At 39.3% G+C, this 27,210-nt stretch overlaps 1 protein-coding gene across 1 annotated transcript in view; it reads left to right on the top strand.

Annotated features, from left to right (window-relative positions):
• LOC121657225 (CUB and sushi domain-containing protein 3-like) overlaps positions 1 to 27,210 on the top strand; it is a 364,605-nt gene that overhangs the window by 271,757 nt on the left and 65,638 nt on the right. Inside the window, exons 13-29 of the mRNA XM_042012632.1 lie at positions 648 to 830; positions 1,065 to 1,391; positions 3,267 to 3,461; positions 4,277 to 4,415; positions 4,807 to 4,994; positions 8,046 to 8,234; positions 13,071 to 13,187; positions 13,531 to 13,746; positions 14,897 to 15,085; positions 19,432 to 19,532; positions 19,760 to 19,828; positions 19,959 to 20,115; positions 21,584 to 21,775; positions 24,558 to 24,684; positions 25,027 to 25,229; positions 26,498 to 26,689; positions 26,978 to 27,116. Of these exons, the coding sequence (XP_041868566.1) occupies positions 648 to 830; positions 1,065 to 1,391; positions 3,267 to 3,461; positions 4,277 to 4,415; positions 4,807 to 4,994; positions 8,046 to 8,234; positions 13,071 to 13,187; positions 13,531 to 13,746; positions 14,897 to 15,085; positions 19,432 to 19,532; positions 19,760 to 19,828; positions 19,959 to 20,115; positions 21,584 to 21,775; positions 24,558 to 24,684; positions 25,027 to 25,229; positions 26,498 to 26,689; positions 26,978 to 27,116 (2,923 nt within the window). The remainder of the gene's footprint in view (positions 1 to 647; positions 831 to 1,064; positions 1,392 to 3,266; positions 3,462 to 4,276; positions 4,416 to 4,806; positions 4,995 to 8,045; positions 8,235 to 13,070; positions 13,188 to 13,530; positions 13,747 to 14,896; positions 15,086 to 19,431; positions 19,533 to 19,759; positions 19,829 to 19,958; positions 20,116 to 21,583; positions 21,776 to 24,557; positions 24,685 to 25,026; positions 25,230 to 26,497; positions 26,690 to 26,977; positions 27,117 to 27,210) is intronic.

Here is a 27,210-nt window from a genome sequence, read left to right as displayed (position 1 = left end):
GAAGTTGCCTAATAATTATGCACACCTGATATAGGGTGTTGATGTCATTAGACCACACCCCTTCTCATTACAGAGATGCACATCACCTGATATGCTTAATTGGTAGTAGGCTTTCAAGCCTGTACCGGTTGGAGTAGAACAACATACATAAAGAGGATGATGTTATCAAAATACTCATTTGCCTAATAATTCTGCACACAGTGTAACATTTTTGAGCAGAAGTCGTTTGTAAAATATAATACTGCTCCATTTGCAACTTGTGTGTCACCAGGGGTCTCAGATAGTTTCAGTATAATAAGCCTGGCTTGGTTTTTTTGGGTTAGTGTGCTGTATTCTTCTCTACTGTACATTTTTCAGATATGTCCTATGCTTATTTCCTTTATTTATCTTATCAGTTTTTCTTCTTTACCTCTCTCATCTGGCCTTTGTTGTTCTGTTTCCAGCTTCAAGTAACTGCAGAGTGCTTGTTTGTTCATGGCATCATTTTCTGCAATCTTTTGCAAGACATTTTTAAGTTATCTTTGTGCAGTGTCTGATGTTACCCACATTAGTTTAGTTCAGGATTCTTATCAACATAGCTCTTTTCATCCTAGTCTCTTAGGTCAATGCCGATGTTGATGTCCTCTTATGAATCTGTGTCATTCCAGAAATAGACAAAGAGAGTTGTGGTGACCCGGGAACTCCTCTCTATGGAATCAGAGACGGTGACAGCTTTTCAAATGGGGGAATCCTAAGGTTTGAGTGCCAGTTTGGCTTTGAGCTGATTGGAGAAAAAACTATCTCCTGCCAAGACAACAATCAGTGGTCTGCTAACATCCCCATTTGTATATGTAAGTATTAGAAATACATGTTATTTTCAGAACTGTGTTTGGAAAAGACTAACTTAAGAAATATGGCATGTGTGCATGGCATGCCTGCTGTTGATAATGTTCAGTCTGACCTGTCACCATGGTGACAGCACAGAGTTTATTATGGCCTGGGGCAGATGATGACCGATGATGTTGTGAAGATGAATATTTAACAGAAAATGTCTCTCTCTGCATGCGTTTTTTCTCCTCCCATAGTCCCCTGCATGTCGAACTTCACAGCCCCCTCAGGAACCGTCCTCTCCCCAGATTACCCAGAAGGCTATGGGAACAACATGAATTGTGTCTGGCTCATCCAATCAGATCCAGGCTCAAGAATACACTTGGCATTTAATGACTTTGACCTCGAGGCACCGTATGATTCCCTAACTGTGAAAGATGGCGAGACAAATGATGCCGTCGTCATTGGGAGGTTCTCCGGAGCCGAGAGTCCTTCCCATCTGACGTCCAACACCAACACGCTGAGGCTGGAGTTTCAGGCTGATCACTCCATGTCCGGAAGAGGATTCAATATCACATACAGCAGTATGTTTTACTTTCATTACTTTTTTTTTCTTTTTTGCTGAAATAAAGCAAAAGTTACCAATTTTATGTTAAAATGTTAAATATGATCAAAAATTGATGTTTTTTCCCGTAAGTTGAAGCTGAAAACAGCAGAAACAAAATATGATGCCGAACCTTAATAGTCTCCCTTAATGCAGCACCTCTCTTTTTACTGCATAAAGAATAACTTTAAGACATCTGCATCCACTAAATGTGATCCATTTACTTTCCGAAACAGCAGACAGCCATCAAGACCTGAAATTGTTGTTTTCTGAACTTCATTTGTGTGACAGGATCAAAACAAAGCAGTCTCAAAGTGGCTCACAAATAGTACTTTTAAGTCTCTTAACTGTCATCTGAGCAGGCACAGCTTCCCCTCTCTTGTATTAGATGTTTCTTTTGATTAACTAAGTGTTGGATCACACAGAAAGCCTCAACACTGCAAAGAGATGTTTTATAAAAGACTAAAGGCAAGCTTTTCTTATTCAAGGTGGACCATGTGGTTACTATAATAGCTCAGAACAGAGGTGTTGTTAGCAGGACATAAGGAATGTAAAATAGGATAGGCTTTAAAGGAGCAATTTTTGGGAACATTTTGTATTTTTTATTTTTTTTTATAACCAGAGACACATAAAAAAGGTTATTTTCTTTGCATTTAGTGTAGAAAGATGTGCAGGATGTGCTTAGGCTCAGTTAGCACAAAGCAGGAAAGCAGTAGAAAGTAAATAGCCTTGTTCTGCCATAAATTGTAGTTCTTTTAGGAGCAGTTTGCTTCTCAGAAAAACTGTCTTTATTATAAAGTTGTCAGCTGCACACTTTTGTAACTGATCAGCATCCAAGTGAAGCTTGTATGTGCTAATTAGTAGCTTACCAGACAACAGAATACAAGATATATTGTAAATAGGAAGTATTTGCTTGCATTTGCAGTCTTTGTGTTAATTTAGACAAATGGTTCTCATTTATGGGCACAAGACAGTTACATATTTGTTGTTCTAAAATGTGACACCTTTATGGAAAGATTTGCACCACAAGTTCTATTGCTGGTTTACATCAGAATACTTTAAGGGTATTTTTAGGTTGGACTTTACTGGCTTAAATCAGGCTACATCCTCAGACTCATTCAGATGAGTTGTGAAACTAACTACGTTTGCCCGGGTCCAACCAAGGTACAATACAAACACAGCGACATGTAAAAACTGGGAAACTGCTCAACATTTTTGTTCCTGTGAATAATTAAGCACAAGGTGAACTTAGAGGGAAAAAGGCCAGGCGATGCATATTTTAAAGCTTTATAAATGCTTTTAGCTGCCCCAGAAATCACCAGCCAAGGTTTCCTCTAAGCAGCTGCTTAGGTCTCTGAAAATTTAAAGGAGTCAATGCCCACAAATGATTGAAGGGATGTGACATAATCTCAAAAGAGCGATGCATCCTGAATGGTCCAAAAATCTTAAAAAACTTAAAGCCTTTTGGAGGAAGAATGACTGATTCTGCACAGTGGCAGCTGTTGTGACCAGGCATGCCCACACTTTTGCAGGGTGCTGTTTGTTTAACTACAAGATGTGATCTTATTAGCAAAGATATAGAAAGACAGGATGGGAATATATAGCTGGTAGATTAAAAGAGAAATTTAGTTTTTTCCTGGCACTGGACATTCAGTGATGCCATGTTGCAGCTGTAGATCTTAAGATTGGACTGCTGAAATTTCATCAAAATGATGGGCAATGTGTAGTGTGTAAACACCTGTGAGGTATAGGTTTCATTTTCCTTAATATCATTTCTTGTATATATGTCTACCTGCAATATCTTTCTCATCATATCTGTGTGCAATCTTTTTTTTTTTTTTATTTTTTACCACAGCATTTGGCCATAACGAGTGCCCAGATCCTGGTATTCCCATTAACGCTCGTCGCTTTGGAGACAGCTTCCAGCTTGGCAGCTCCATCTCTGTGGTGTGTGAGGACGGCTTTATCAAAACTCAAGGATCTGAGACAATCTCTTGTCAGTTAGAAAGAGGAAAAGTCATGTGGAGTGGGCCCATTCCTAAATGTGAAGGTAAATATTGTCTACAATACTGCTTGTGCTATTATCTAGGAAACAGTATATCATACAAAATATAATTATTACCACAATTTTAAGACCTATGAGGTTGGAAACAGAAGGGGACTATATGAAGGTGGCCAGCTGACACAAACATTCAGAAAAATAGTTGTTAATATATGGCTCAAGTCAAGTCAAGACACTTTAAATGCAGCTATTGTTGTTAAAAACCCAAAATTTTTGCTTGTACGGCACACAAATTTCAAATTTTGTTTTACAGTCAGCCAAAGGTTTTGCTCAAACAAGACCTAATGGAGCATTTCATCATCTGAAGTGATGGATGAGTTAGTGGAGATTGATGCATAGTGAATAATGAACTTGCAGTGATAAACTCCAAATCGGTGCTAATTTTATAAAAGGTTAAAAGGCAGCATAAGAGATTCTACAAACCTTTCGGTGCTGCATTTACAACTTTTTTTTGCACCTCTCAGATCTGGTCAGAAATGATAAATTGAATCATCTGTAGTGTGTAGCCTGTTAAGTAAATGTGAATCATAGTGTTACTGCTGAACTGTGAAATCCGAGCATCATACGCTGTGCTTATGCAGCAAACCAACTTTTAAAAGCCTGAATACAAGATGTAATTAACTTGACTGCATGTCAGCTGCTGGTGAAGATTCACCAACCTAAGCTACTTGTGAATCCTGCAAAATATGTGTGGCACCACTTCTCATACATTTCACATCAGCTTCATTTACATTGAGACCGAGATTATAGATGCATGTCCCCACATTTGCCCTTCTAATTCCCTTCTTCTTTTCCTCTCACAGCACCATGTGGAGGCCACTATTCAGCTCCAAATGGAGTGATTTTGTCTCCTGGGTGGCCTGGTTACTATAAAGACTCCCTCAACTGTGAGTGGGTAATTGAAGCAGAGCCTGGACGTTCTATCAAAATTACATTTGACAGGTGAGCAACATAAATTATTTTGGTTCTACATATTATGAAAACTCTTAGGGCTTTGAGAAAGCAAGTGTAGATTCATCACAACCACAATCAATTGCATGCAACAAGCAAAAAAAAAAAAAAAAAAAAGGCAAAACATGACGTTTATAAGGATTTATTACTAACATAGGGCAAATTATTCATTTTATAGGCTATAAATTTAAGAGTGATAGTTAAAGGCAGGTGTGATTTTTATTCATATTATGTCTTCCCTCAGCTTTGCACCAGCAATAGTGGCCAGAAAATACCTCTAAAATCTATTTTCATTGGTGTTTTTTTTTACAAAATTTTAAAGTAACAAGTAAGATTTGTGTTGAAGTCAGGATTGAGTCAGTTTGATATTCTCTTCTAACAGGTTCCAGACAGAGCTGGGTTATGACTTCCTAGAGATTCACGATGGACCAAACCTCTTATCTTCTCTGATTGGCTCCTTTAACGGCACCCAGGTGCCCCAGTTCCTGTTCAGCAGCAGTAACTTCCTTTATCTGCTGTTCACCACTGATAACAGCCGGTCCAATGCTGGCTTCAAAATACTCTATGAAAGTAAGTTGGAAACAAATACAATATTCATGCATGGGATGATCCAGGAGTAATGCTGTCTGTGCCCGTCCTTATACGGATTGGAAAAATGTGTGTACATTGAGCATATAAGGAAAAAATGGAAATGTATTTTGGGAGATGCTTTACTCTCGCCAATTTTTTGGTAACACTAATGGTAGTTGGGTGATGTCATGCCAATAATAGTCCCGCTGTCACGAATGGCGGTGGAGGTGAGGACCCAAATGCAGGCAGGAGGCAGAACTGGTGCAGGTAAAAGGTTTATTTCCCAGGAACACAAGACAGGCAACCATAGACGACGGGGATAAACTCCAGAGAACAAAAACCAAACATGACAAAATGAGGATCTGACAATGAATGACTGAAAACCGGGAGTACTTATACACAGAGGGAGTAACAAGACACAGGTGAAGTGGATGACTAATCAGACCAGGTGAACTAACGAGGCAGGAACAGAAAACCACAGGAACACAAGAGGGAAAACCAAGCATGACAAAACTGAAAACTAAAGCATGAACATAACTACAAACCAAGAACATGACCAAACTAATCATGACAAAAACCAAAATCCTAAACAATCAAAACACCCACCAAAACCCAGAAACCGTGACAGAACCCCCCCCTCAAGGGCCGGATACCAGACGGCCCAACAAAGTCCACAAAAGAGAAAAACCCCAAGCAGGCCACCCAGGGTGGGCGGAGGGGGCCCGGAGGGACCGACCAAAACAAGACAGGCCCCAGGACAAAGTTCAGGGGGGGCCACCTGGAGGCAGAACAGACGGCAGGATTAGGTCAGGAGGCCGGCCGGGGGGCCGGAAGGACCGGGGCAGAACCTCCGGTGGACGGCCCGGAGGCCGTGCAGACAGCCGGATCAGTTCAGGCGGCCGGCCAGGGGGCCGGACGGACCGGGGCAGAACCTCCGGAGGACGACCCGGAGGCCGTGCAGACAGCAGGCTCCGGTCAGGAGGCCGGACGAACCGGGGCAGAACCTCCAGAGGACGACCCGGAGGACGCACAGACAGGTTTCCAGGCAGACGGGCAGGCTTGGACTGGCGCTCTGGAGGACGGGCAGGCTTGGACTGGCGCTCTGGAGGACGGGCAGGCTTGGACTGGCGCTCTGGAGGACGGGCAGGCTTGGACTGGCGCTCTGGAGGACGGGCAGGCTTGGACTGGATCTCTGGAGGACGGGCAGGCTTGGACTGGATCTCTGGCGGCGGACGGGCAGACTGGATCTCTGGCGGCGGACGGGCAGACTGGATCTCTGGGTTGGGCACCAGTAGTGGGTAAGGGGCGTCTCGACCCGAGACCCCCTCGGAAACAGGAATCAGAAGAGAAGCATCACCACTGAAGACCCCCTCAGGAACAGGAATCAGAAGAGAGGCGTCACCACTGGAGACCCCCTCAGGGACAGGGACCAGAAGAGAGGCGTCACCACTGGAGACCCCCTCAGGGACAGGGACCAGAAGAGAGGCGTCACCACTGGAGACCCCCTCAGGGACAGGGACCAGAAGAGAGGCGTCACCACTGGAGACCCCCTCAGGGACAGGGACCAGAAGAGAGGCGTCACCACTGGAGACCCCCTCAGGGACAGGGACCAGAAGAGGAGCGTCACAATCGTTGACCCCCTCAGGAACTGGGACCAGAAGAGACGGGCAGGACCTGGGCACCGGCGTGGGACGCCGAAGAGCTGGGCAGGACCTGGGCACCGGCGTGGGACGCTGCAGAGCAGGGCAGGACCTCGGAGCTGGCGTGGGACGCTGCAGAGCAGGGCAGGACCTCGGAGCTGGCGTGGGACGCTGCAGAGCAGGGCAGGACCTCGGAGCTGGCGTGGGACGCCGCAGAGCAGGGCAGGACCTCGGAGCTGGCGTCGGATGCTGCGGCGTAGGGCAGGACCTCGGAGCAGGTGTGGGACGCTGAAGAGCTGGAGCAGACCTGGGAGCAGGCGTGGAGAGCTGGGGCACTGGAGCAGACCTGGGAGCAGGCAGGACCTCCGCAGGCTGAGCTGACAGGACCTCCGCAGGCTGAGCCACTGGAGCTGGAGGTGAAACTGGAGGCGTGGGCCTGGGAGCCCGTGACGACACCCGTGACCGTGGAGCTGATGGCGTCACTCGAGACGTGGACCGAGGAGCTGGTGTCGACCTCCGAGACCTGGCCTGCCCCAGTGGTTTTGGGCTAATCGCCAATCTGGTTCCCCAGAACGGCGACCACTCTGGATATTCCAGCGGCTCAGGCTCCGTGTCCAGTCCAAGGAGCATTCCCACCAGTTCATTTGACGTCATGTACTCGATGGGCTGCCGCCCCTGGTGCCTGGACGTCCTCCTCCTCCTGGACCTTGTGGGAGGAGGATCAGGAAACCACAGGTCTGGCTCCTCCACCGTTGGGAACCAGTCAGCAACCTCAGAACCGTAAAACTGATACCAAGCCATCAAACCTGCTGGGTCCAGTTGTGGTCAGATCCTACTGTCACGAATGGCGGTGGAGGTGAGGACCCAAATGCAGGCAGGAGGCAGAACTGGTGCAGGTAAAAGGTTTATTTCCCAGGAACACAAGACAGGCAACCATAGACGACGGGGATAAACTCCAGAGAACAAAAACCAAACATGACAAAATGAGGATCTGACAATGAATGACTGAAAACCGGGAGTACTTATACACAGAGGGAGTAACAAGACACAGGTGAAGTGGATGACTAATCAGACCAGGTGAACTAACGAGGCAGGAACAGAAAACCACAGGAACACAAGAGGGAAAACCAAGCATGACAAAACTGAAAACTAAAGCATGAACATAAGAACTACAAACCAAGAACATGACCAAACTAATCATGACAAAAACCAAAATCCTAAACAATCAAAACACCCACCAAAACCCAGAAACCGTGACACCCGCAGATGCAGTTTTACAGTCATTAGTTCCATGTGGTCTTTACTGATAGAGAAGTAAGCAGATATGGTTGAACACCATGGTGCTTTCTGTAAACTGTAAGGTTTCAGATATTTAGATCAACTTAAGTTATTTATTTATGTTTTTCTGCAGGTGTTACAGTGGACAGCTATTCGTGCTTGGACCCTGGTATCCCTGTTAACGGTATTCGGTATGGACAAGATTTTTCCATAGGGTCAACAGTGTCCTTTGGCTGTGACTCTGGATACAGACTTAGCCACGAGGAGCCACTGGTGTGCGAAAAGAACCACTGGTGGAGCCACCCTTTACCCACATGTGATGGTAAATTTGGCCAAAAGGGTCTTTAATTGGAACATAAGATAAATGAGAAAAAGAGGTTCATTATCAGGCCACAGTAACAATAAAATAGTGTGTTCTTTTTCCACATTATGCTTAAGTATGTTGGAGCAACATAGTAGTTAAGGGAAAAGCATTAATGAAGTAATTCATCTTAAAAACATAAGCTGGCTTGTTTTTCAAACTGACATAATTACACACATGACCTCATAACTTAATGTGGATGAATACCAAAGATATGAAAAATCCTGCCTTGCATTATTTATGTATGAAGATACAAATATGGCATCTCAAATATCTCATGCCTCAAAAAGGTGCTGCATTGGGATTAGTATTTGCAAGCTGAAACCTTGGAATGTACCAATACGTCAATCTGCATTAATACATTCTGTAATCAATTTAAAATGAAAACATTAAATAATCATTTGTAAGAGAGTGGTAGAGAAATGGCTTCAGTGTGACTATCTGTGTCCATAACCTAATTGGCCATGTGCTAAATGTTCTCCCCTCCTTTTAAAAATAATAGGCTTATCACAATAATTTAAAAGAAAAATAATAGATGAATCCTTCTGATTGGGCTTTATAATGACCACAGATCAATGTCAGCTGATAATGATCAGTGCCCTATCAGAGGATGATTAGCTGCCTGTTGACAAATCCTATTTACTGGCAGATACTGCTCTCCACATGCTCATATCCAGTGCATGCATCTAGCTGTCAGGAGTGTAAGGTTTAAAGCTAATTAGACCCCACAGCAGCCTTTACCAAAAAACAGAAAGCTGCAAGCAGTGAAAAAGAAAGACCATATTAACGTTAGTACAGAGAGAAGATGGACAACATGCTATCTGGAAGCACCTAGCCGTGATTATTAAAGCTAACTTCAACGCAGACCTGGAGATGATATACGTTCATATTTTCCAGAATAAATGAAAAGCTTTAAAATACACACTTTCAAAAAGTATTATACCAAAATAATCTCCCATATTCTTTATAATGGACAGAAAGAGGATGAGGTATATAGGAAGAGAAGTTAAACCAGCAGCCAGGTATTTGAAATCGAGTCACATGTTATGCGACAAAACTCAGGGACAAGTTGCAGGCTGCTGGGGCTTATACACACTGATTTGAAAAGATAAGAGATCTGTGGGCAAAAACTAAGTGTGTGTGTATGTGCATGTGCACTTTATACATACATGTGTGCATGTGGTGCCTTTATCCATGTGCCTCCTGTCACCTCCTCTTCTGTGTGAACTCCCAACACAGGAAGGTTTGAGGTAAGGTTGACGAGAGCTTGTGTTGGCTGTCACCTCCTCTCTCTTCTCTCTCAAATCAGGAGCTTGGGGGCAGAGGAGAGGTGGGGGGAGACCTGTCTCTCTCTTTGCTGTCTCTCCCATTCCAATCATGGTGGTGCAGGAGAGGTGGGAGGAAAGACGGATGCGGCACTGCAGCATCAGTTTTGCGGTGGCTCACTTAGTTCGGCTTGTTGACTCATTGGCTTTTGAAGCACATTAGAATCGCACAATTCCTGGTACTGGAAGTCGTTTTCTTCCGAGGAGGCAGTTTGAGCATATAAACATCAAGAAGACTGCCTAGAGTGTACATGCTGCATACTATTACGCTGTGTATACACAAGATGTACTGTAACCTCATCTGGTATGTTTTCAACCTTCTTTATTGACAACTAGTTAACACTGAAGGCATCACCAAAGACATTTGACTCAGATATAAAAATTCAACAGTAAGCAAATGTTTATGATCTGCAGAGATTAACATAAAATTCATTCCATTCCTCCAGCTTTGATAGATATATGTAATGCAATATGAAGGAGAAAACGACTAAAATATAACTGAATATTTTAAAGATATCTAGATGTTGAACTCAACATTTTAATGCATTGTTCACAGAGCACCAATCAATCAGACTTTGGCAAAGCTAGATGTGTTACAGATAAATTATGAAGCAGTTATGAGTTAAATCAATCAACTTCGTTCGCTTAGTCAAGTTTTATGAAGTACAGAAACTGAAGGGGAATCAGTCAACCCAACCCAGACACAGAAAATGAAAGACATTTGATATATAGATAAATAGATTGAGGTAGGGGGGTGTAGAGATCAAACAGACAGATCAAGTGCAAGACAGACAAAGATTAACTGGCAAAGATAAAGATAGCAATGCAGTGTTTCAGATTTCTCACACAACTCAGCATTCAAAGGAAGGGCGTCTTGGCAGAAAAGTATTAATTATTAATAGTGCTGCGTGTGTCTGCATGTTCGTGCCTGCTGTGTATTTGTTTAGTTTGGAAATATTCTCACTTCTCGCTTCTCACTCTGCAGATGTTAAAACTGCAGGGGTTGAGTGTGAAGATACGGATGCCCTGATGTGGTTTGAGCACACATTCACTTCCTAGCTGACCATGTTGTAGTGGCTGTACAGTAGCACTCAGTAAATAAAAAGGTCTGCATAGATTTTTATTCCATTTGGAGTTGCCAGAGTTGGTGATTTTTCTCCTCCACTTGAACAGTAACTTTTAAAAAGTAAAGGAAACTTTCAGGTCTGACCTCCCTGCTTCCTTTTCCATTGATGCACTTTTGAGCTAATGCTATGGCATTTTGTAGATTTATTGTAAGGCAAATTGGTACTTCTTCCACCACATTCTATGATAAACCAACTGGAGCGGGGCTCAAGTGAAGCACCTTACAACATGAAATGTACAGAATGAACGACACATTTTGTTATGCTTTTTGGACCCGGTATCTGTGAAGCACAGCTGTCATCCAGCATAGCAATGTTCAATTTGGGCAAGTTTCCCAGGTTCATGCTGAGGACATATGTGATTTTAAAAATGTTTTTTAGTATAATCTGTAAGAAGCCGTTATCTTCAGTCACAAACCTGAATATCATTATGTTTGACTTTAAATCAAACTAGAAAAAATTATGAGACAAAACACACCCAGAGTCTATTTTCATTAAAATAAATAAATAAATAAATAGGTTGGATAATATTTTTGCCTCATTTTCTGGAGATCTTTTTTTTTTTTTTTTAATCTCTATTTCCTGATTCAAAACAACAGCTAGAGTGTTGCATATTCCAAAACAAAATCCTCAAATAGGTTTCAGGTCTTGACAGTAACAGAAAAAAACACTTATTGTCCAGATGGTCACTTGTTATGTAACAAGGACCTTTGCATTTTAGACAGCAACTCTGTTTCCCACGCAGTTTGCTGCATATATCAGAATTTCCATTGCATATGATGTTATGATTCTGACTTGGAACTGTTATGCAAGGCCTGAATAGAATTAAAGCTAAAAGCAACATAAATATAACCAGTTATTCCATGTCAGACATACAAAAAAGCACTGATATATATGAACATGAAGTTCTGAGAAATATCCATAATATTGGGTTACATTTAATTACTAATATGGATTTTAAGGCTTATTTATTTTTAATTAAGCAGTTTATGCAGCACATGTAAGCACTTGCATATCTAAATTAGCTCCCTTGGACCTTGGTTATCTTAGCCAGGCCCCAAGGGTTAGGGTTAGGCTATAGTGGACATAAATGTCACAAGTTGCTTCAGAACAGTCAGGATCAACAACATCTGCTGCTAAAGAAGTTAGCATATATTCTGCTTTGCTGTCAGTCAAAACTTAACTGGAAAGAACTTCATCAGTGCAGTAAATAGAGGAAACAAAGATACAGAGAGCTTTTAGCAGTGGAGACGGACTTTTCTTCTTTAATTTTGGCAAGAATTTAATTCAACCAAGCATTTAATCTGACCAGTTTAAGCTACACAGGAGGTGAACAGGTGGTTTGTCAAAGGGAACATGACACACATCAGCTGCCCATTCACCACTACACATAATATTATAATACATTATAATACAGATCATGTAGAAACCAAATAATCAGTTAGGTTATCCTCAGCTCCCCTTGTGTTTAAACAGCACTAATGTGTCCGGTTTGCTTTTGCAGTAGACTGTGCTCGTTATTTGGCTGGTTAGTTGATCAGATGGCTGAGTATCTCTTTTTGGTTGTTGCATAGCAATAGTTAGTTAATACTACTCTTTACAAAAGGCCATCACCGCAGTAGTTTTCTACTGCAAATAGAATAATGTTGTCATAATCATCCTCCAAGGGATTGTGCATACTGTGTATTTTATGGAAACATTTTACAGCTAAAACCATGCTCACATTACTCACATTCTTAGAATTCAACTCGCATTTTATGTCAAAAAGAAATGGAAACACTTTTAGTTCCTTTCCTAACATTTTTAGCATCTATATAAGAAGAATCACTGAAGTAGATATAAAGCTGCCGTCTATTTCATTAAGTTTAAACTGTATGAACAAAAAATAATATATTTATTACTCTGTGTGGCAGATTTAGTTGTATTCACGTATCATATGTCTGCAAAAGTGTCAGAAACAAATCACAAAATCTGACTTAAAAACAAATTTTAAGGGGAATACACTTTGAAACATTTTCCCATTCACTAATGTGTGAAAGGACACAGATTTTGCAGCGTGCAGTGCATGCAGACCTTTTAACCCACAGCTCTTAGAGGATACGTCTTTCTCCTTCCCTGTCGATCTGTCTCCATCTCCCTCTCCCACTCTTGTAGCATTTATGTGTGGTTATGCATGTGTGTATGTACTATAGGAGTGGTATTAAAGGTCCACAGGGAAGCATTATCTGTTTTAGCAATCAACAGTCTATGTCTATGATGCTAACCTCTCTCTGCCTCTGTCCCCTGTCTCTGCTCATCTCTCTCCTTCTGCCCCCTCTCTCCCACTCTGTCTCTCTCAATCTATCCAGCTCTGTGCGGCGGGGATGTTAGAGGTCCCTGGGGAACCATCCTCAGTCCCGGTTATCCAGACAGCTACCCTTCATCTCTCAACTGTACCTGGACTGTAGAAGTCAGCCACGGGAAAGGCAAGGGACACACACAAATGCACGCTCCTTAATACACAGAGACAGGCGGACAGACAGTACCATGAGCACAGTAGTTCAGTTCCTGTTGTATTAAAACTACAAACTCACATTACACAAAGCTCTTATACTTTTAGGTATTCGGAGGTTTGTATCAAAGTGCTCAGGCTGTAGCGTGTAGTGTGCATATTTTTAAGCAAAATGTTGTTCAAGTGTTTAAAAGGTAATGTTTGCAGGTTTTGTGTAGTGATGATATTTGTCGCTTAGAGTTACCGTCTCCTGCTAACTTGCACAAACATGATTTGTTCAGAGTATAATTTGAGGTCTGCGTATGTGTTTTAAACAGGGGTCCAGTTTCAGTTCAATTCCTTTCATTTGGAGGACCAACATGACTACCTCTTGGTTACTGAAAACGGGAGTTTCCTGCAACCATTGGCTCGACTGACCGGCAATGAGTTGCCTAGCAACATCAATGCTGGTCTCTATGGAAACTTCAAAGCCCAGCTACGATTCATCTCTGACTTTTCCATTTCATATGAAGGCTTCAACATAACTTTCTCTGGTATTTTACTTCATTGTTGTCATACTCAATAATGTCAATGTAATATTACATTCTAAGAAAGTCTTGCTTCAGATAGATGTCAGTTTTGATATCATAGGAAATTGGTTTTTCCTCTTAATTTACTTTCTGTCAATTCAAAATAACGAGAAAATTCGTGCAGTATGAATTGTGCTCAACAACAACTGCTCAGGAACAGTTGACAGGACTTGTGTATGACACCCATGTGAAGCGTTGTAGCTTAGAGCATGAAGTAAGGCACAGCCAACAAGCCCTGAGATCGTCTGACATCAGTGACCCCTTGATGACGTAAAGCTGAAGGAGGTCACTAATGTATGTCGGTTCCTGATCTTGCTGAACTCTAAAGTGGTCAAATAGATTGTGTGTTTAATTATCAAAGAAAATATATTTATTTATGAAACACAAATATGACATGCCCATTCAATACACTGATTTATGTAATATACTAGTGTGATGATACTACAGTGATTATCGGAGCTTTTAGGGGCAGAGTTAGGAGGATAAAGTTCGAGGTTCATCTGCCTCTCATATAAAAGGTCCTGTGCCTAATTAGCCTTTCAGTGCTGTCTCAGTATCTTTGGTGTTAAGGAGCACTTGAATCTAATTCTGCACTGAGGGACATTTTATTGCCTCCCAGATGGTATAAGCTGATACTCAGAATGTAACACATGGGAGGTGTCAAAAAAGATTTGAGTTTCTAGAGTCTGCGTGCTCGAACATACTGCAGCCTTCTCAGAAATAGATATCTCATCATCCATCTTGTTCCACTAAAAAAAGATGAATCTATTGGTGTACCTTTGGTAAATACTAACTCAACAGACCTAACTCAGATATGCTGATGGTGATGAATACTAACAACTTGTGTGCTAATTGTTCACACCTATATATAAGTTGTCATGCATATATTTTATTCATTAGTTTTCTTTGTCAAGACCTTTTTTAATCACAAGAGGTACTGAATGATTTAAAATGTTGATTCACCAAGAGCAAGATGGAACATGGCTAATTTTTCTTTCTTAATTTCAACTCATTTTAAAATATTTTAATGTTGGTTTTATTGTAGTCATAATAGTGGATTTTCCTCATCTAATTGATTTTCACCCATTTAAAAAGCTTTTTGTTTTTCCTGCAGAGTATACTTTGGAACCATGTGAGGACCCTGGGATGCCTAGGTTCGGCAGGAGAAACGGTTACAGTTTTGGAGTTGGAGACACTTTGTCTTTTTCCTGCAATATGGGATACCGCCTGGAGGGGGCACCAGAGTTAATCTGTCTGGGAGGTGGGCGGAGAATGTGGAGCGCTCCTTTACCCAGATGTGTTGGTATGTTATCATTTTTTGGCCATGTCTCCATGGAGATGAGTTTAGGTGAATCCACTAAAAACATTTTATTATTTGGATATTTCTTCCACAGTAAAACCTTTTTTAATTTTTTTTTTTTTTTGTCTCCGTGTGCATGTATCTTTAAGCTAGTGTTGCTGTTTGCAATTGTCTGTATTCTATAAAAGGTAATACATTTACACTCTGCAACAAATCTTCAAATCGCATCCATACCCTTGAAAATGACCCATAACTTCATCCTTTAAACTAGCACTCCTTCAGACAGCAGGAGGTATTACACATCTTTGAACTAAATATCCACATGAGATACTCAAATACAATTAAGTATTTCCTTGTTAAAGCATTCATTATCATGTCATTACAACTTTAATAAACCAACACTAGCATATCTTTTAGCTGGTAAAATGGCTTGGTAATAGCAAACCAATGATGGTTGGGTCCAAAAACCACATTTCCTGCCACGTCGCTGTCACATTCATGGAGAGTTTTAATCCAGACTGTTTACGAAAACTGGTGACATCGTCATGGGTTTCCAGTAGGAGTGTGCAGGATCTGTGAAGTCACAGATGATGTTGTAGTTATGTCAAACACAAAACAGAAAAAGACCAAAAGTGATACCATCCTTTGTTAGACTGTCTTTAAATTTAACTCTACATTTTCTTGGCTTTGCAGCAACACAGCATCCAAGATTAGATGTGATGAGGTGTGGTGAAGACAGGCAAACAGATTTCAAGTCAGAGATTTCTTGATTTTTCAGGGTGATGTCATGACTTTAACATATTGCAGGAACAAGTGTGTTAGTTATTGTGTGTTTTATGTACAAAGACGAATAAGATTGTCACCTATCAGCTCTGAAAATGTTCAAGCTGTTGTGCTGCTGCACTTACGCAATCCCACCACTCTTTATTTTAAGTATGAATATCCACAAAAAATGAACTTGTATGATCATTTAATGTCTGATTTTGTTTTGCAACTTTTTCATCCTATTTTGATTTTGAATATATCTCTGATCACAGACATACAATTTGTAACATATGATCCTTGAGATAAATTTGTGTTTTCTGTGCTTTTCAGTTAGCATAATTAGACAGTCAGTTAGACAAAAAATAACCTGTGAAAACCTCACCTTTCCTAGTCTTGCTGGATTTAAATGTCTACAACACAGCTTTACTACAGAAAAGTACCTCTACTATAGAAAAGATACAGGAAGATATAGGTAACCAATTAAGAGTTAAGTAAATGCGTAGTCAAGGTCAAGTTTATTTATATACCACATTTAAAACAACACAAAGTGCCCAAAGTGCTGTATATATGTATATGTATAAATATTTAGAGTGACCAATTAACCTAGCGTGGATGTCTTAGAACGGTGGGAGGAAACCGAAGTACCCGTAGAGAACCCACGCATACACGGGGAGAACATGCGAACTCCACACAGAAAGGCCACTGATCCAACCTCCCCCAAGCCGAGGCGCGAACCAGTCACCTAGAAGGTCACTGGTTAAGAGTGTGATGACATGCAACCACGAGTGACCTTATTGATATTATGAATGACTGTAACCAAAATGGCTACCTGACAAGTTGACTCCCTGTCTCCCTAAGCTTTTATTGTTTAGTATTTTATTGAACTTGGATTAGAAAAAAATTAAAACCACAACCAGGCATTAACTCTGGATAAAGTGGAACAGTGCTGTATTATATTTTAAAGAGAAAATAGATAATTTGGTTGATTATTGACAGGTAATTTAAATTTTTGGTATTCAGCTCATATTGCACAGGGATGTACTCTATTCTAATGGATATCACATTAAAAAAAAGGGGAAAAAAAAGGTCTTTGGTACAAGAAAATATCGGGTTCAGCTGTGTCACGCCAATTTTTCCATAATGTAACTCCATTGAGAATTTTACAGAAGATACAATATATGAGTCAGAGCACAGACCCACAAAGGCTGTAATGATAATGTAGGAACAGCTTTACAGTGGGCTTATGTGCTAATCCAACATAACATAAATGCAGCTGTATACCACCACCTATAGAGTTATACAAGAGGCAGACAAAGAGGGGAATGCACAACATGAAGTAGATTTTCATGTAGTTTGAATGGCTGCAAGAGTAAGAAAATGCTGCATGTTGAATCATATGCTCCAGATAACAATTAGAAACAAGCCATGCACTGGAGATTCAAATCTTTCACTTTTACTGGTAAATTTGTGTCCTGAGCTGTACTAGTTCTTAATCTGTACAGAGTCTGATGCAAAAAGGAAAAAAGGAGTAAAATAAAGGGTTTTTAGGTTTAAACTAACATATATTAACAATTGGCATGTCATGTAATTATAGTCAAAATTGTTCTAATAAAGCAAATTAAAAAGTAGTGACTGACTAAAAGGAATTTAAGCAGAAATGTGATATTTGGCTTCCACCAGATGTTTGAGGAGCAACTGTCCTTGACCACAACACTGGCCTTACAATTGCTTCCTGTCCACCAGAGAATTGCATCCCCCTGCCCTTTACTAGATAGGATAAGTTTCATGCAAAGCATGAATACAAGATATGAGTAACCTTGGGGTAAGTACAAAAAAAAAAAAAAGTGTAAAATGGGATTCGATCTTGGTGCAGATGTAGCATGAGTAAGGGCCAGTAATAAAATTACCTTGCAAAAGAAGCAACACTACCTGCTTCCTCACTTGCCCCATAACGTGTTTTATGCATAAAAAAGTGTGCAGCAAGCCAGAGCAATTCAGACCATGCAGCAACTGAGATTACATTTTACACACTCCAGTCTTATTTTCAGCTTTGTGTGTTTACAGTGACAGTGTGTAACATCTTTGCCTCTGTCATCAACGTGACAAGACTGATAATGCAAAGAGGTGGGAGTGGTGTGGTGTGTCGGTTTTCTGTGGCATAGTGCAGTTTTGCTATATTTAGTTCCTGTGTGTTGTGTTGCATCGCTGCGTGGTGTGGTACTCATCACTGAGGAGGAGGTGAAGAGAAGAGAAAGGAAAAGATTAGAGCACCTCCAAAGTGCTTTTTCCCAGTCTGTTAGTGGATGGATTTTTTTTCTTCCTTTTCCCTTTTTCTCTTTTGTCTTGTAAAACATTTCTATAAAATTTCTAATAAGTTAAAAAGGTCCAAGTTTGTCTACATCACCATGAAATACACACAACACCTGCCTAGTGGTTGTAGCATGGCTTAAATAATAGCTTGCACATGACACTTTTTGACCAGTTGAAGCAAACTGAGTTTCATGGGCTGTTCTTTGAAGACACAAGATCTGAAATTGTTATATAATTTTAGAAAAATAATGTAGCTTGTGAACATTAAAGTATGTAATCCTATCCTAAATTAACCTAAGCATTAAATGGGCTCCTTGCAAATGAGATGCAGGTTTGAGAGAGGATTTTGTTTTTCTTCTGATTAAATATTGTTTTTGGTTTTACATGAGTAAAACTGCCCAGAACAGAGTTAGATAGGCACCACAGAGGTTTAGTGGTAAAACATTAGGTAAAACATTTTGTTAGATTTCACTATTAGCAACCAGATGGAAAAGGAGAGGTAATTTTGTAAAGAGAAAAAACAGGAAAAAAGAGTAAGATGGAGAACAGAGGAAGAAACTGGATAAGTGGAAGAGGAAGGTTGAATGAAGTAGAGGACAGTAAAGGAGGCACTATTCATACAGAGCGGAAGAGAGAGTGAAAGCGCGAGAGTGGGAGAATTAAAGCAGAAAGAGGGACAGGGTGGAGAGGTAATTTTCTAAATGGAAACTATAGCTAGGTGATTTATTGATGATATGACAGCTGTAATATGACGATTACACAAGTACCGACACAGAGCAGGGGGAGAGTGGGAGGGAGAGAAAGTGAAAAAATGAATATGGGGGACATGAACTCTTTAGATAGAGGGCAGGTGGGATAATCACAGAAAGTGGGTATGTTTGGGTAAATTACTTTTTGAATTCACACTCTCCTCAGTTGAAGTAGAGAGTTGACAATTTGACTGTTTAAAAGGGTTATTATATTACTTTTGTGCACATAAAAACATTCAGAAATCACTGAATTGTTTTTCCTTTCATATGAAAAAAAAGGTCTTTTTGTTTTCTGAAAGATTTTGGAAACTGTCACCACTCCAAGGACAGCCTGTACTCTCTCCAACTGATCATTCAGTCAGCAAAAATATTCACTGAGTCAGTCTGAACCACTTCAAAACACCCCAAACTATAGTTGTTTTACAAATAAAAAATCCTAAATGATGATCACTTACTTGCAAAAAAATATGTCTCTATATCTTTTATTTCTTTTCTAATTTCCCTGCCTTGTGTCTTTTTTCCCAGCTGAATGCGGCTCCTCAGTTATAAATAACGAAGGAATTCTGCTGTCTCCAAACTACCCAATGAACTACGATAACAACCATGAGTGCATCTACAGCATCCAGGTAATAGTGTACATTTTTCTACATTTTAGTATGCAGTTCATCCCAGGTCGTTTTATTGAATAAAATAAAATCTAATCACCATTATTTATGAGTGTATGAGAGATCATAAGTTCCTTTTGAGAAATTGGGAATTGTTTTTGTTTTTTTCTTTTTTTTTAGCCATTTTCAATTTTTTTGAAAAGCAGCTGTTGTCAGTATACCTGATCTGCATTCAATGCTGTCTCCAGGTGCAAGCTGGGAAAGGCATCAACATCTCTGCTAGAACCTTTCATCTCGCCCAAGGCGATATTCTCAAGGTAAGCACATGCACATACTTTTGGGAATTTCTGTGTCATTCTTACCTGATATCTGTGTCTAACACTGATCTGTTCATGCTTGGTCAAGTATGCTGCTTCACAAGCACATTGTGCTGTAATCTTATTACAGATTTATGACGGCAAAGACAACACTGCCCAGGTTCTTGGAGCATTCACCGGGTCATCCATGTTGGGCCTGACGTTGATTTCCACATCAAACCATCTCTGGCTGGAATTTTATAGTGATGCTGAAAGTACAGGAGAGGGATTCAAATTAGTGTATTCAAGTGAGTTAATATGATTTTTATTCATTGATTTTTACTGTCACACAACCTTATCTTGTAAAGCTCACTAACTTCAAACTTTTATGTTGTTTGGAAGAAGAAAAATCTATCAACAATTGTGTCATGAAATTTTTTTACAATAACAAAAATGTAAATTACAGCATTAAATTTTGATTCTGCAGTATGGTTAAGTATAGTGTCATTAACACACTACACAACATAAAACCTTTAGCTCTGAGCAGCTACACAAAGAAAAACTGAAGTGGACAAAATTAAAGATTATTATCATCTCAGTCACATCAATCCAGCCATTAAATACCACGTCACAAATCTGCTCATTGCTTACAAATGAAACAGTTACTGAATCAGTTTATCTTTAAACAGGCTCATTTGTGAAACCATCAAAGATAGTGTTTTCCAACACTGAAGCGATCACAATATATTTGCCTCATTTGATTAACAAAGTTCTCAGAGATATCAGTGTAGGATGATGTTAAAGGTGTATCCTGATGTTCACCAAAGCACACTGATGTTGACAGTACCCCTCTTAGATGTGCAGTTAGAATTAGAAAGTGTAATTAGTTTAAAAGCAGTCATGGGGAATGATTGCTGGGATGATTTGCATAGTGCTTTGAGGTTTTATTGTCTTGTTGCTGCACCTTTCTTGTGCTTTTGTAAGGTTATTTTAGCATACAAAAAAACAAGAGCGCCTGCTTTAAAAGAACTGCAGTAACCCTTTTTTATGTTTGTGGTGTAATTTCACTTTGTTTATGGTTATTTTTGATATGGCGGATAAAGGATGTAATTCAGTCTAACTCTTGAGGTGTACTTAGATGAATAATACATGGTGTTATGTTTTCTGATACGTCTAAAAAACAGAATAATTTTAGATGGGCAACCGTTCACAGTGGATGTCAGGACGGTGACAAATGTGTTTACGCTGGTCTGTGGTAAATGTGCAACTTTCTCAATGGCTATTTTTAAGGATTTAGACGTGCACCCACATCAGTCTTCCAGGAGATAACTCAACAACACCTTGTCTTCTGGGCAATGCCGTAGATCAAATACTGGTTATGGTCTTCTAGGATATTTATAAACCTATTCATATCCCACGCTTTAAAACTGTGCGCTAACCAAATATTCTGAATATTACCATGGAAACTGAGCTCAGACAGATTGTGGAAAAACAACATTAAATTGGATAAGGTGTATAAATGCTTCAGTATCACTGCCAATAATGGTTTCTCATGTACGTTTTAGGTTTTCTTATTAAATTGCATTGAGAGCTTACCAGGATCTGTGATATCAGAAAGCTCATAAACAGAATACTTAAGTGTTCCTGATATTATGGGAGTGTTGCTGTGCTTCTACATAAAACTGATTCTGTTCTCTCTTGTGGGTCTAAGATCTCCCTTTGTGAGCACTTTAAAAAGTTCACACTGTGTTAATATTTCTGTCTTTTTCTTTCTAGGTTTCGAGTTATCTCATTGTGAGGACCCAGGTGTCCCTCAGTTTGGCTTCAAAGTCAATGACCAAGGCCATTTCTCTGGCAGCAGCATCACATACAAATGTGAGCCTGGATATACTCTGCATGGTGCATCCACGCTGAAGTGCATGACAGGTGAAAGGCGAGCCTGGGATAACCCTCTGCCTTCCTGTATAGGTACGTCCTTGCCTTGCAAAGCCATTTACACTTTGAATAGAGGTCTATTGAAAAAACAGACACATATTTATGTAGACTTACAAGACTAAGCAAAAGAACCATGAATATGCTCTTTTAAAAGCAAGAAGAAAGGAAGGAAAGGCAGCTTCCTGCATCTGTTACACAACACTTTCATATGCATCCCATCACTTTCACATTTATTTTAAAAAGTTTAGATTTAGTGTATCAAACTGTTTTTACTTTTAAGTTGCGTCGAAAGGACACTTTGTGAATGCGACTTCTTGTTAACATGATGCCATAAAATAATAGCAAAATATTGTCTGCGGGTGATGTCACTATCCCATGGATGCAGGTTCAAATGGAATTAAATCTAAAAGTAGATTATTAAACCTTTGAAAAGCATAATTCAGATACAATAAGGTCATAGAAATAATTTAATTGTAAAAAGAAATTCAAAGGCTTGTTCAATTAAAACATCTGGTGAGACAGATTTACTTCCATAGCTTCACAGTCAACAAAAAATGATGGAGGTTTAATGCAGGGAGTGAAAGTAACATTATCATTGAATAATAGTAATTTTTGTTCTGTAAATCAAGCAATTTTGTAAATAAATCTAATATAAAAGCCAAAGGAGTCAACTACAGTGACTGAGGACTATTTTGTTATTTTGTTTTTTTTCCTCCACCACACTTCCAGTGTGAAACTGCATGCTTTGTCCATCATTAAGTCTTCACCCAGCAACATGCAGATAAAGGTCGTGACCCTAAACACTGAAAACTGAAAGGTAAAAAAAAACAAAAAAAACAAAACAAAGCAGCATCCTATGAATTCAAATGTGCCCTGACCACATTTCCACATATAGAACTTGGGCACACACCACAATCAAGAGCAATTTAATATCTAGAAACAAATCTAAAGATATAGTGTTTAGAGAAATCATCCAGTGTGTATTCAGACTTTTTTGACAGCAGCATGCGTTACTGTACCAGGTTTGTAATACAGTATAAACTGGTTTTCTGCTTTATGCAAAGACAGATTAAACTCAGGAAAAAAAAGAAAACAGATGGGAACCCAAATTCCTGTTCAATTTTTTTTTTCTGGATATCACTCCCCTGCAGTGGTTTTAAATAAAAATCACATTTACTCAGGATTACACCACCTGGACTCCTTCTGTCTATAATACACTTTCCTTTTTCTTTTTCTTTCTTTCTTTCTTTCTTTCTTTCTTTTTTTTTTTTTTTTTTTTTTTTTTTTGTTCTCTTTTGTTGTGGCCGATTTTCTTTCCCACACCTGGCGGGAACAATAATCAGCTCCCAGTGCTCAAACATGCCCTTTCACATATACAAACATTCTTGTTATTAACTTAGTCTATGAAGGACTTAGCACCTTTTATGAGAACTGACCCATAAACAGATTTGAATTGATTTGTTTTTGTGACATCAAAGCACCAGCTATTTTACAGAAAGAATAAAATCATTATAAGCAGCTTCCCTTCAAGTTTAGTCATGTTTCTAAATATTCACTTGGAACATCATTGCCTTTTTAATTCATTCTCCAAGGCTTCAAACTGATGGGAAATTATCACACCACAGTCCAAATATTGATGTCAACACATCAATAATGTTCGGTCAATAGCTTTGCAATCAATTTAGGCCAGGACTCACACATGCATGCTAAAATACACACTCCTACATTCATCAGTTTGTTATTATGAAGTACATTGAATTGTATGTTATTTAGACTTCATTGGGACATGTTGTCATTCCTTTAGAGTAAGTGTTGCATCTTATAATTAGATCCAAACAAATGCCAAGTCTTTTGAAAGTGACTCACAAAATTGCTGTTGCAGGTTTGCCACACATGGGAGCTGCAGACGTTACACCAGCCCAGAATTTTAAGACCTTTCTTCCTTCATTCCTGCCTCTCAACTTTCTGATTTTGAATTCAGCTTAATAAGTCTCTTTCCTTCTTACTATCAATAATGAAAGAGTCATAAAACCACTGGCTAAAATTCTCTGCCTTTATATTTTAGCAGTGACACACGGTGACCTCATCAAACTGCCAGTCTTAATATTATATTTCTTATTATTATTACTCCCAGTGTTTCTGTCTTTACCCCTTTGGTCCCCCCCCCCCTTCTCTTTTACTTCCTTCCTCTGTATCCTCTCTCCATCCAACCTCTTCATATTGCTCCTATTACCCAAGATAATATATTCCTGTGATGAGGAAGCCTGAGGGAGGAGGTACTTGCAGAGGGAGGAAAAGCAGAAAGGGAATAAAATTTGTAAAAATATAGAAGTGAGAGAGAGACAAAGCACGGAGAAGGAACTTTTTCAGTTATATAATGTAAGGTGATTTCTTTAGGGAGGAATGCAAGATCAGCAAATTTTGTGTCTTCTCTCTTTTGGTCTTCATCTTCTGCTCGTAAGAGAGAGAGAAAGAGAGACAGAAAGACAGCAAGACTCAGAAGAAGAGCGTTAGCTTCTTTTAAGGTCCATTCGTCTCCACGGTGATCGTTTAATCACTGCGCTGTTGTCGCCAAGGCGCACCTGGTGGATCTGATTGCTTTGAAAAACAATGGCCGCAGATAGATAAATGGCTGACTTGTCATACCTCACAAACATGCTGAAACGCTCTTACACCAATTTGAAATTTGTGGTGCTTTGGAAGGAGTGTGTAATGTGGCATGTGGGATAATTTAGCGTGTTAAACAGATATTCTCAAAGCGTGTGCATTTTAAACTGCGTGCACTCTGTTTTGTCTGTGTTTGTGACACCTGTAGCGGAGTGTGGTGGTCGTTTTAAGGGTGAGTCTTCAGGGCGGATTCTCTCACCTGGTTACCCTTTTCCTTATGACAACAACCTCCGCTGCACCTGGACCATCGAGGTGGATTCAGGAAATATTGTGAGGTAAAGTGGGTCTCCCTGGGTCTTTGAATTATTAGTTATTATGCCTGTGCTAGTCATTTTAGTGCAAATTGAAAACTTTTGTACTATTAAAGATGAGTATATTTCTAAAACCTTTACATATTTTCACTATGTTCAGTGAATACTCAGTTGACAAAGGATCTGTTTATATATGAAGTTTCTTATGTGCTTGTAAAGATTAATAAGGAGAATTATTGTGCATGATTTATTTATTTTTTATTTTTGCCATCAAAAGAAGCAACTTTCAAAATGCAGACATACAGATGCACTTTGAGTAGCAGACTCAATCTGAGTTTTTGTTTTTTTTTTTCCTCTAAATCACAGTCTTCAGTTCCTGGCCTTTGACACAGAAGCCAGCCATGACATGTTGAAGGTTTGGGATGGACCACCTGAGAATGAAATGTCTTTAGCTGAACTCAGCGGGTCTCTACTTCCTGAAGGAATCCACTCAACACTGAATACAGTCACAGTTCAGTTTGAGACTGACTTTTACATCAGCAAGTCAGGATTTGCTATTCAGTTCTCGAGTAAGTGTTGTTCTATTAGCTTAGCTTTGATTTCTGATATGTACGTCCTTGAAATATGTACATGCAGTATCTTTTGTGTGCATCAACAACACACTCGGGTAGTCATTAACAAAACAATATATAATATTAAATAGAATTTAAGTGGAAATTTTTTGTCCACACACTGACTAAAAGTCTGAATTTGATATTTTTATGTAAGAATAAGTGACTATATTTCTCATAAACCTCCACAAAAGGAGCAGCTTGATCAACTTAAATCATCCTTATGGTGACAAATAATATATCTTTGTTTAAACTAATTGAAATTACAATATAATTTCTTAGATTGTTACATACATTGAGGTAATAATTTTATGTGTAAGTATTTAAATTTGGTTTTATTACTCAAATGACCAATAATTTGTTAATGTCCTGAATATAATTTCTTGTTTAATTTTTTTCACATACTAGTCAGTATTTTTTTTTTTTTACAAATATGAACACTGTTTTTGTTTATTTTTTTTTTCCTCTGATTTTTTTTATTATTATTTTAGAGAAACATGTTACCAGGTAGAAAAAAAAAATGTTTCCACCCTATTTTTAGAAATAAGTATACAAACCCAACTATAGGACAGATGAGCAAACCTTTGTGTAAAATGTTCACCATATACAGTAGATAACAATAAATAACAGAGAAGTTACATTTATTTAAGAGCTGTGAGGGCTTCTGCCTAATAGTATAAGGAAATACCCTTTTTAGGACAGCAGTCTTTAATTAAAGTTAATAAATCATAAAATATTCCACATTTTCATTGGAAAATACTGTTTTGCTTAAATTTTAACAGATTCCACCATCAAATTTTTGTAGTTAAATATTTGTTGCATATAGAGAAATTTCTTTTGCTAGTTTTACAAACTGAAAAAAAATCTAATATTCTCAGATGTGCATAAATGGTATTTTCATTTTTAGCATTTTAGCATTAGCATTAATTTCAGATAAACATCTGTGTTTTATTGTTACATTTTATTTGTATGCAACTAGAGTATAATGGATGCAAAATAGCCCAAATTCAAACTGGAATAACAATGGTTCAGTTATTCTATAATAATAATAATAATAATAATAATAACAATAATAATAAAGTAATGATTTAAATTACTACTTTTTTTAAACAAAGCATTGGGCATTTATTCAACTGCCTTAAATATTGAGTGTGACCCTGTTTTTGGAAATTGCTGTCCTATTTGTCTTCCATTTCCTATAATGTCCCTGTCTCCTTTCTGTCCAGGCTCAGTAGCTACAGCCTGCCGGGACCCAGGTGTTCCAATGAATGGCAGTCGTAGCGGAGATGGCCGTGAGCCGGGGGATTCGGTGTCCTTTCAGTGCGACCCCGGATACGAGCTCCAGGGGGACGACAAAATAACCTGCATACAAGTGGATAACAGATACTACTGGCAGCCAAGCCCGCCTGTCTGCATAGGTGAAAAGGCTTCAGTGTATCCCATAGAGACATAAAATAGATGTACTGCATACACAGCTGGAGTTGTTTAAAGTTCAGTACTTGACTCAAGGACAGGGCACAGGCGTTGCTGACTTCAAGGAAGGCTGTTTAAAAATGTTGTACAAACATACAAACATGTCTCTATACTGATGCATTACATCACAGCCTAATTTAAATTATGTTTAATTTAGCATAGATTAGGATATAATAATATTTTACATTAATTATGTTTTAATATGTGCTTACTTTTTTCCATTCTCATCGTAGCTCCTTGTGGAGGAAACCTAACTGGCTCCAATGGATTCATCCTCTCTCCTAACTACCCACATCCCTACCCTCACTCAAAGGACTGTGATTGGCTTATTGCTGTTAACCCTGATTATGTCCTGTCATTGGCCTTCATCAGGTATCGGTCCAAGTCAACTGAGCTTTTTAAATAATGTTTTATCCATGTGTGATGTTTTATTTTCCTCAAGACTTGATATTTGCAACTAACTGGA

This window comes from Melanotaenia boesemani, chromosome 17, assembly GCF_017639745.1.
Source record: "Melanotaenia boesemani isolate fMelBoe1 chromosome 17, fMelBoe1.pri, whole genome shotgun sequence".
Classification (NCBI taxonomy): Eukaryota; Metazoa; Chordata; class Actinopteri; order Atheriniformes; family Melanotaeniidae; genus Melanotaenia; species Melanotaenia boesemani.
Note: the sequence above shows the minus strand (reverse complement) of the source record. Positions and strands in the feature narration are given on the sequence as shown.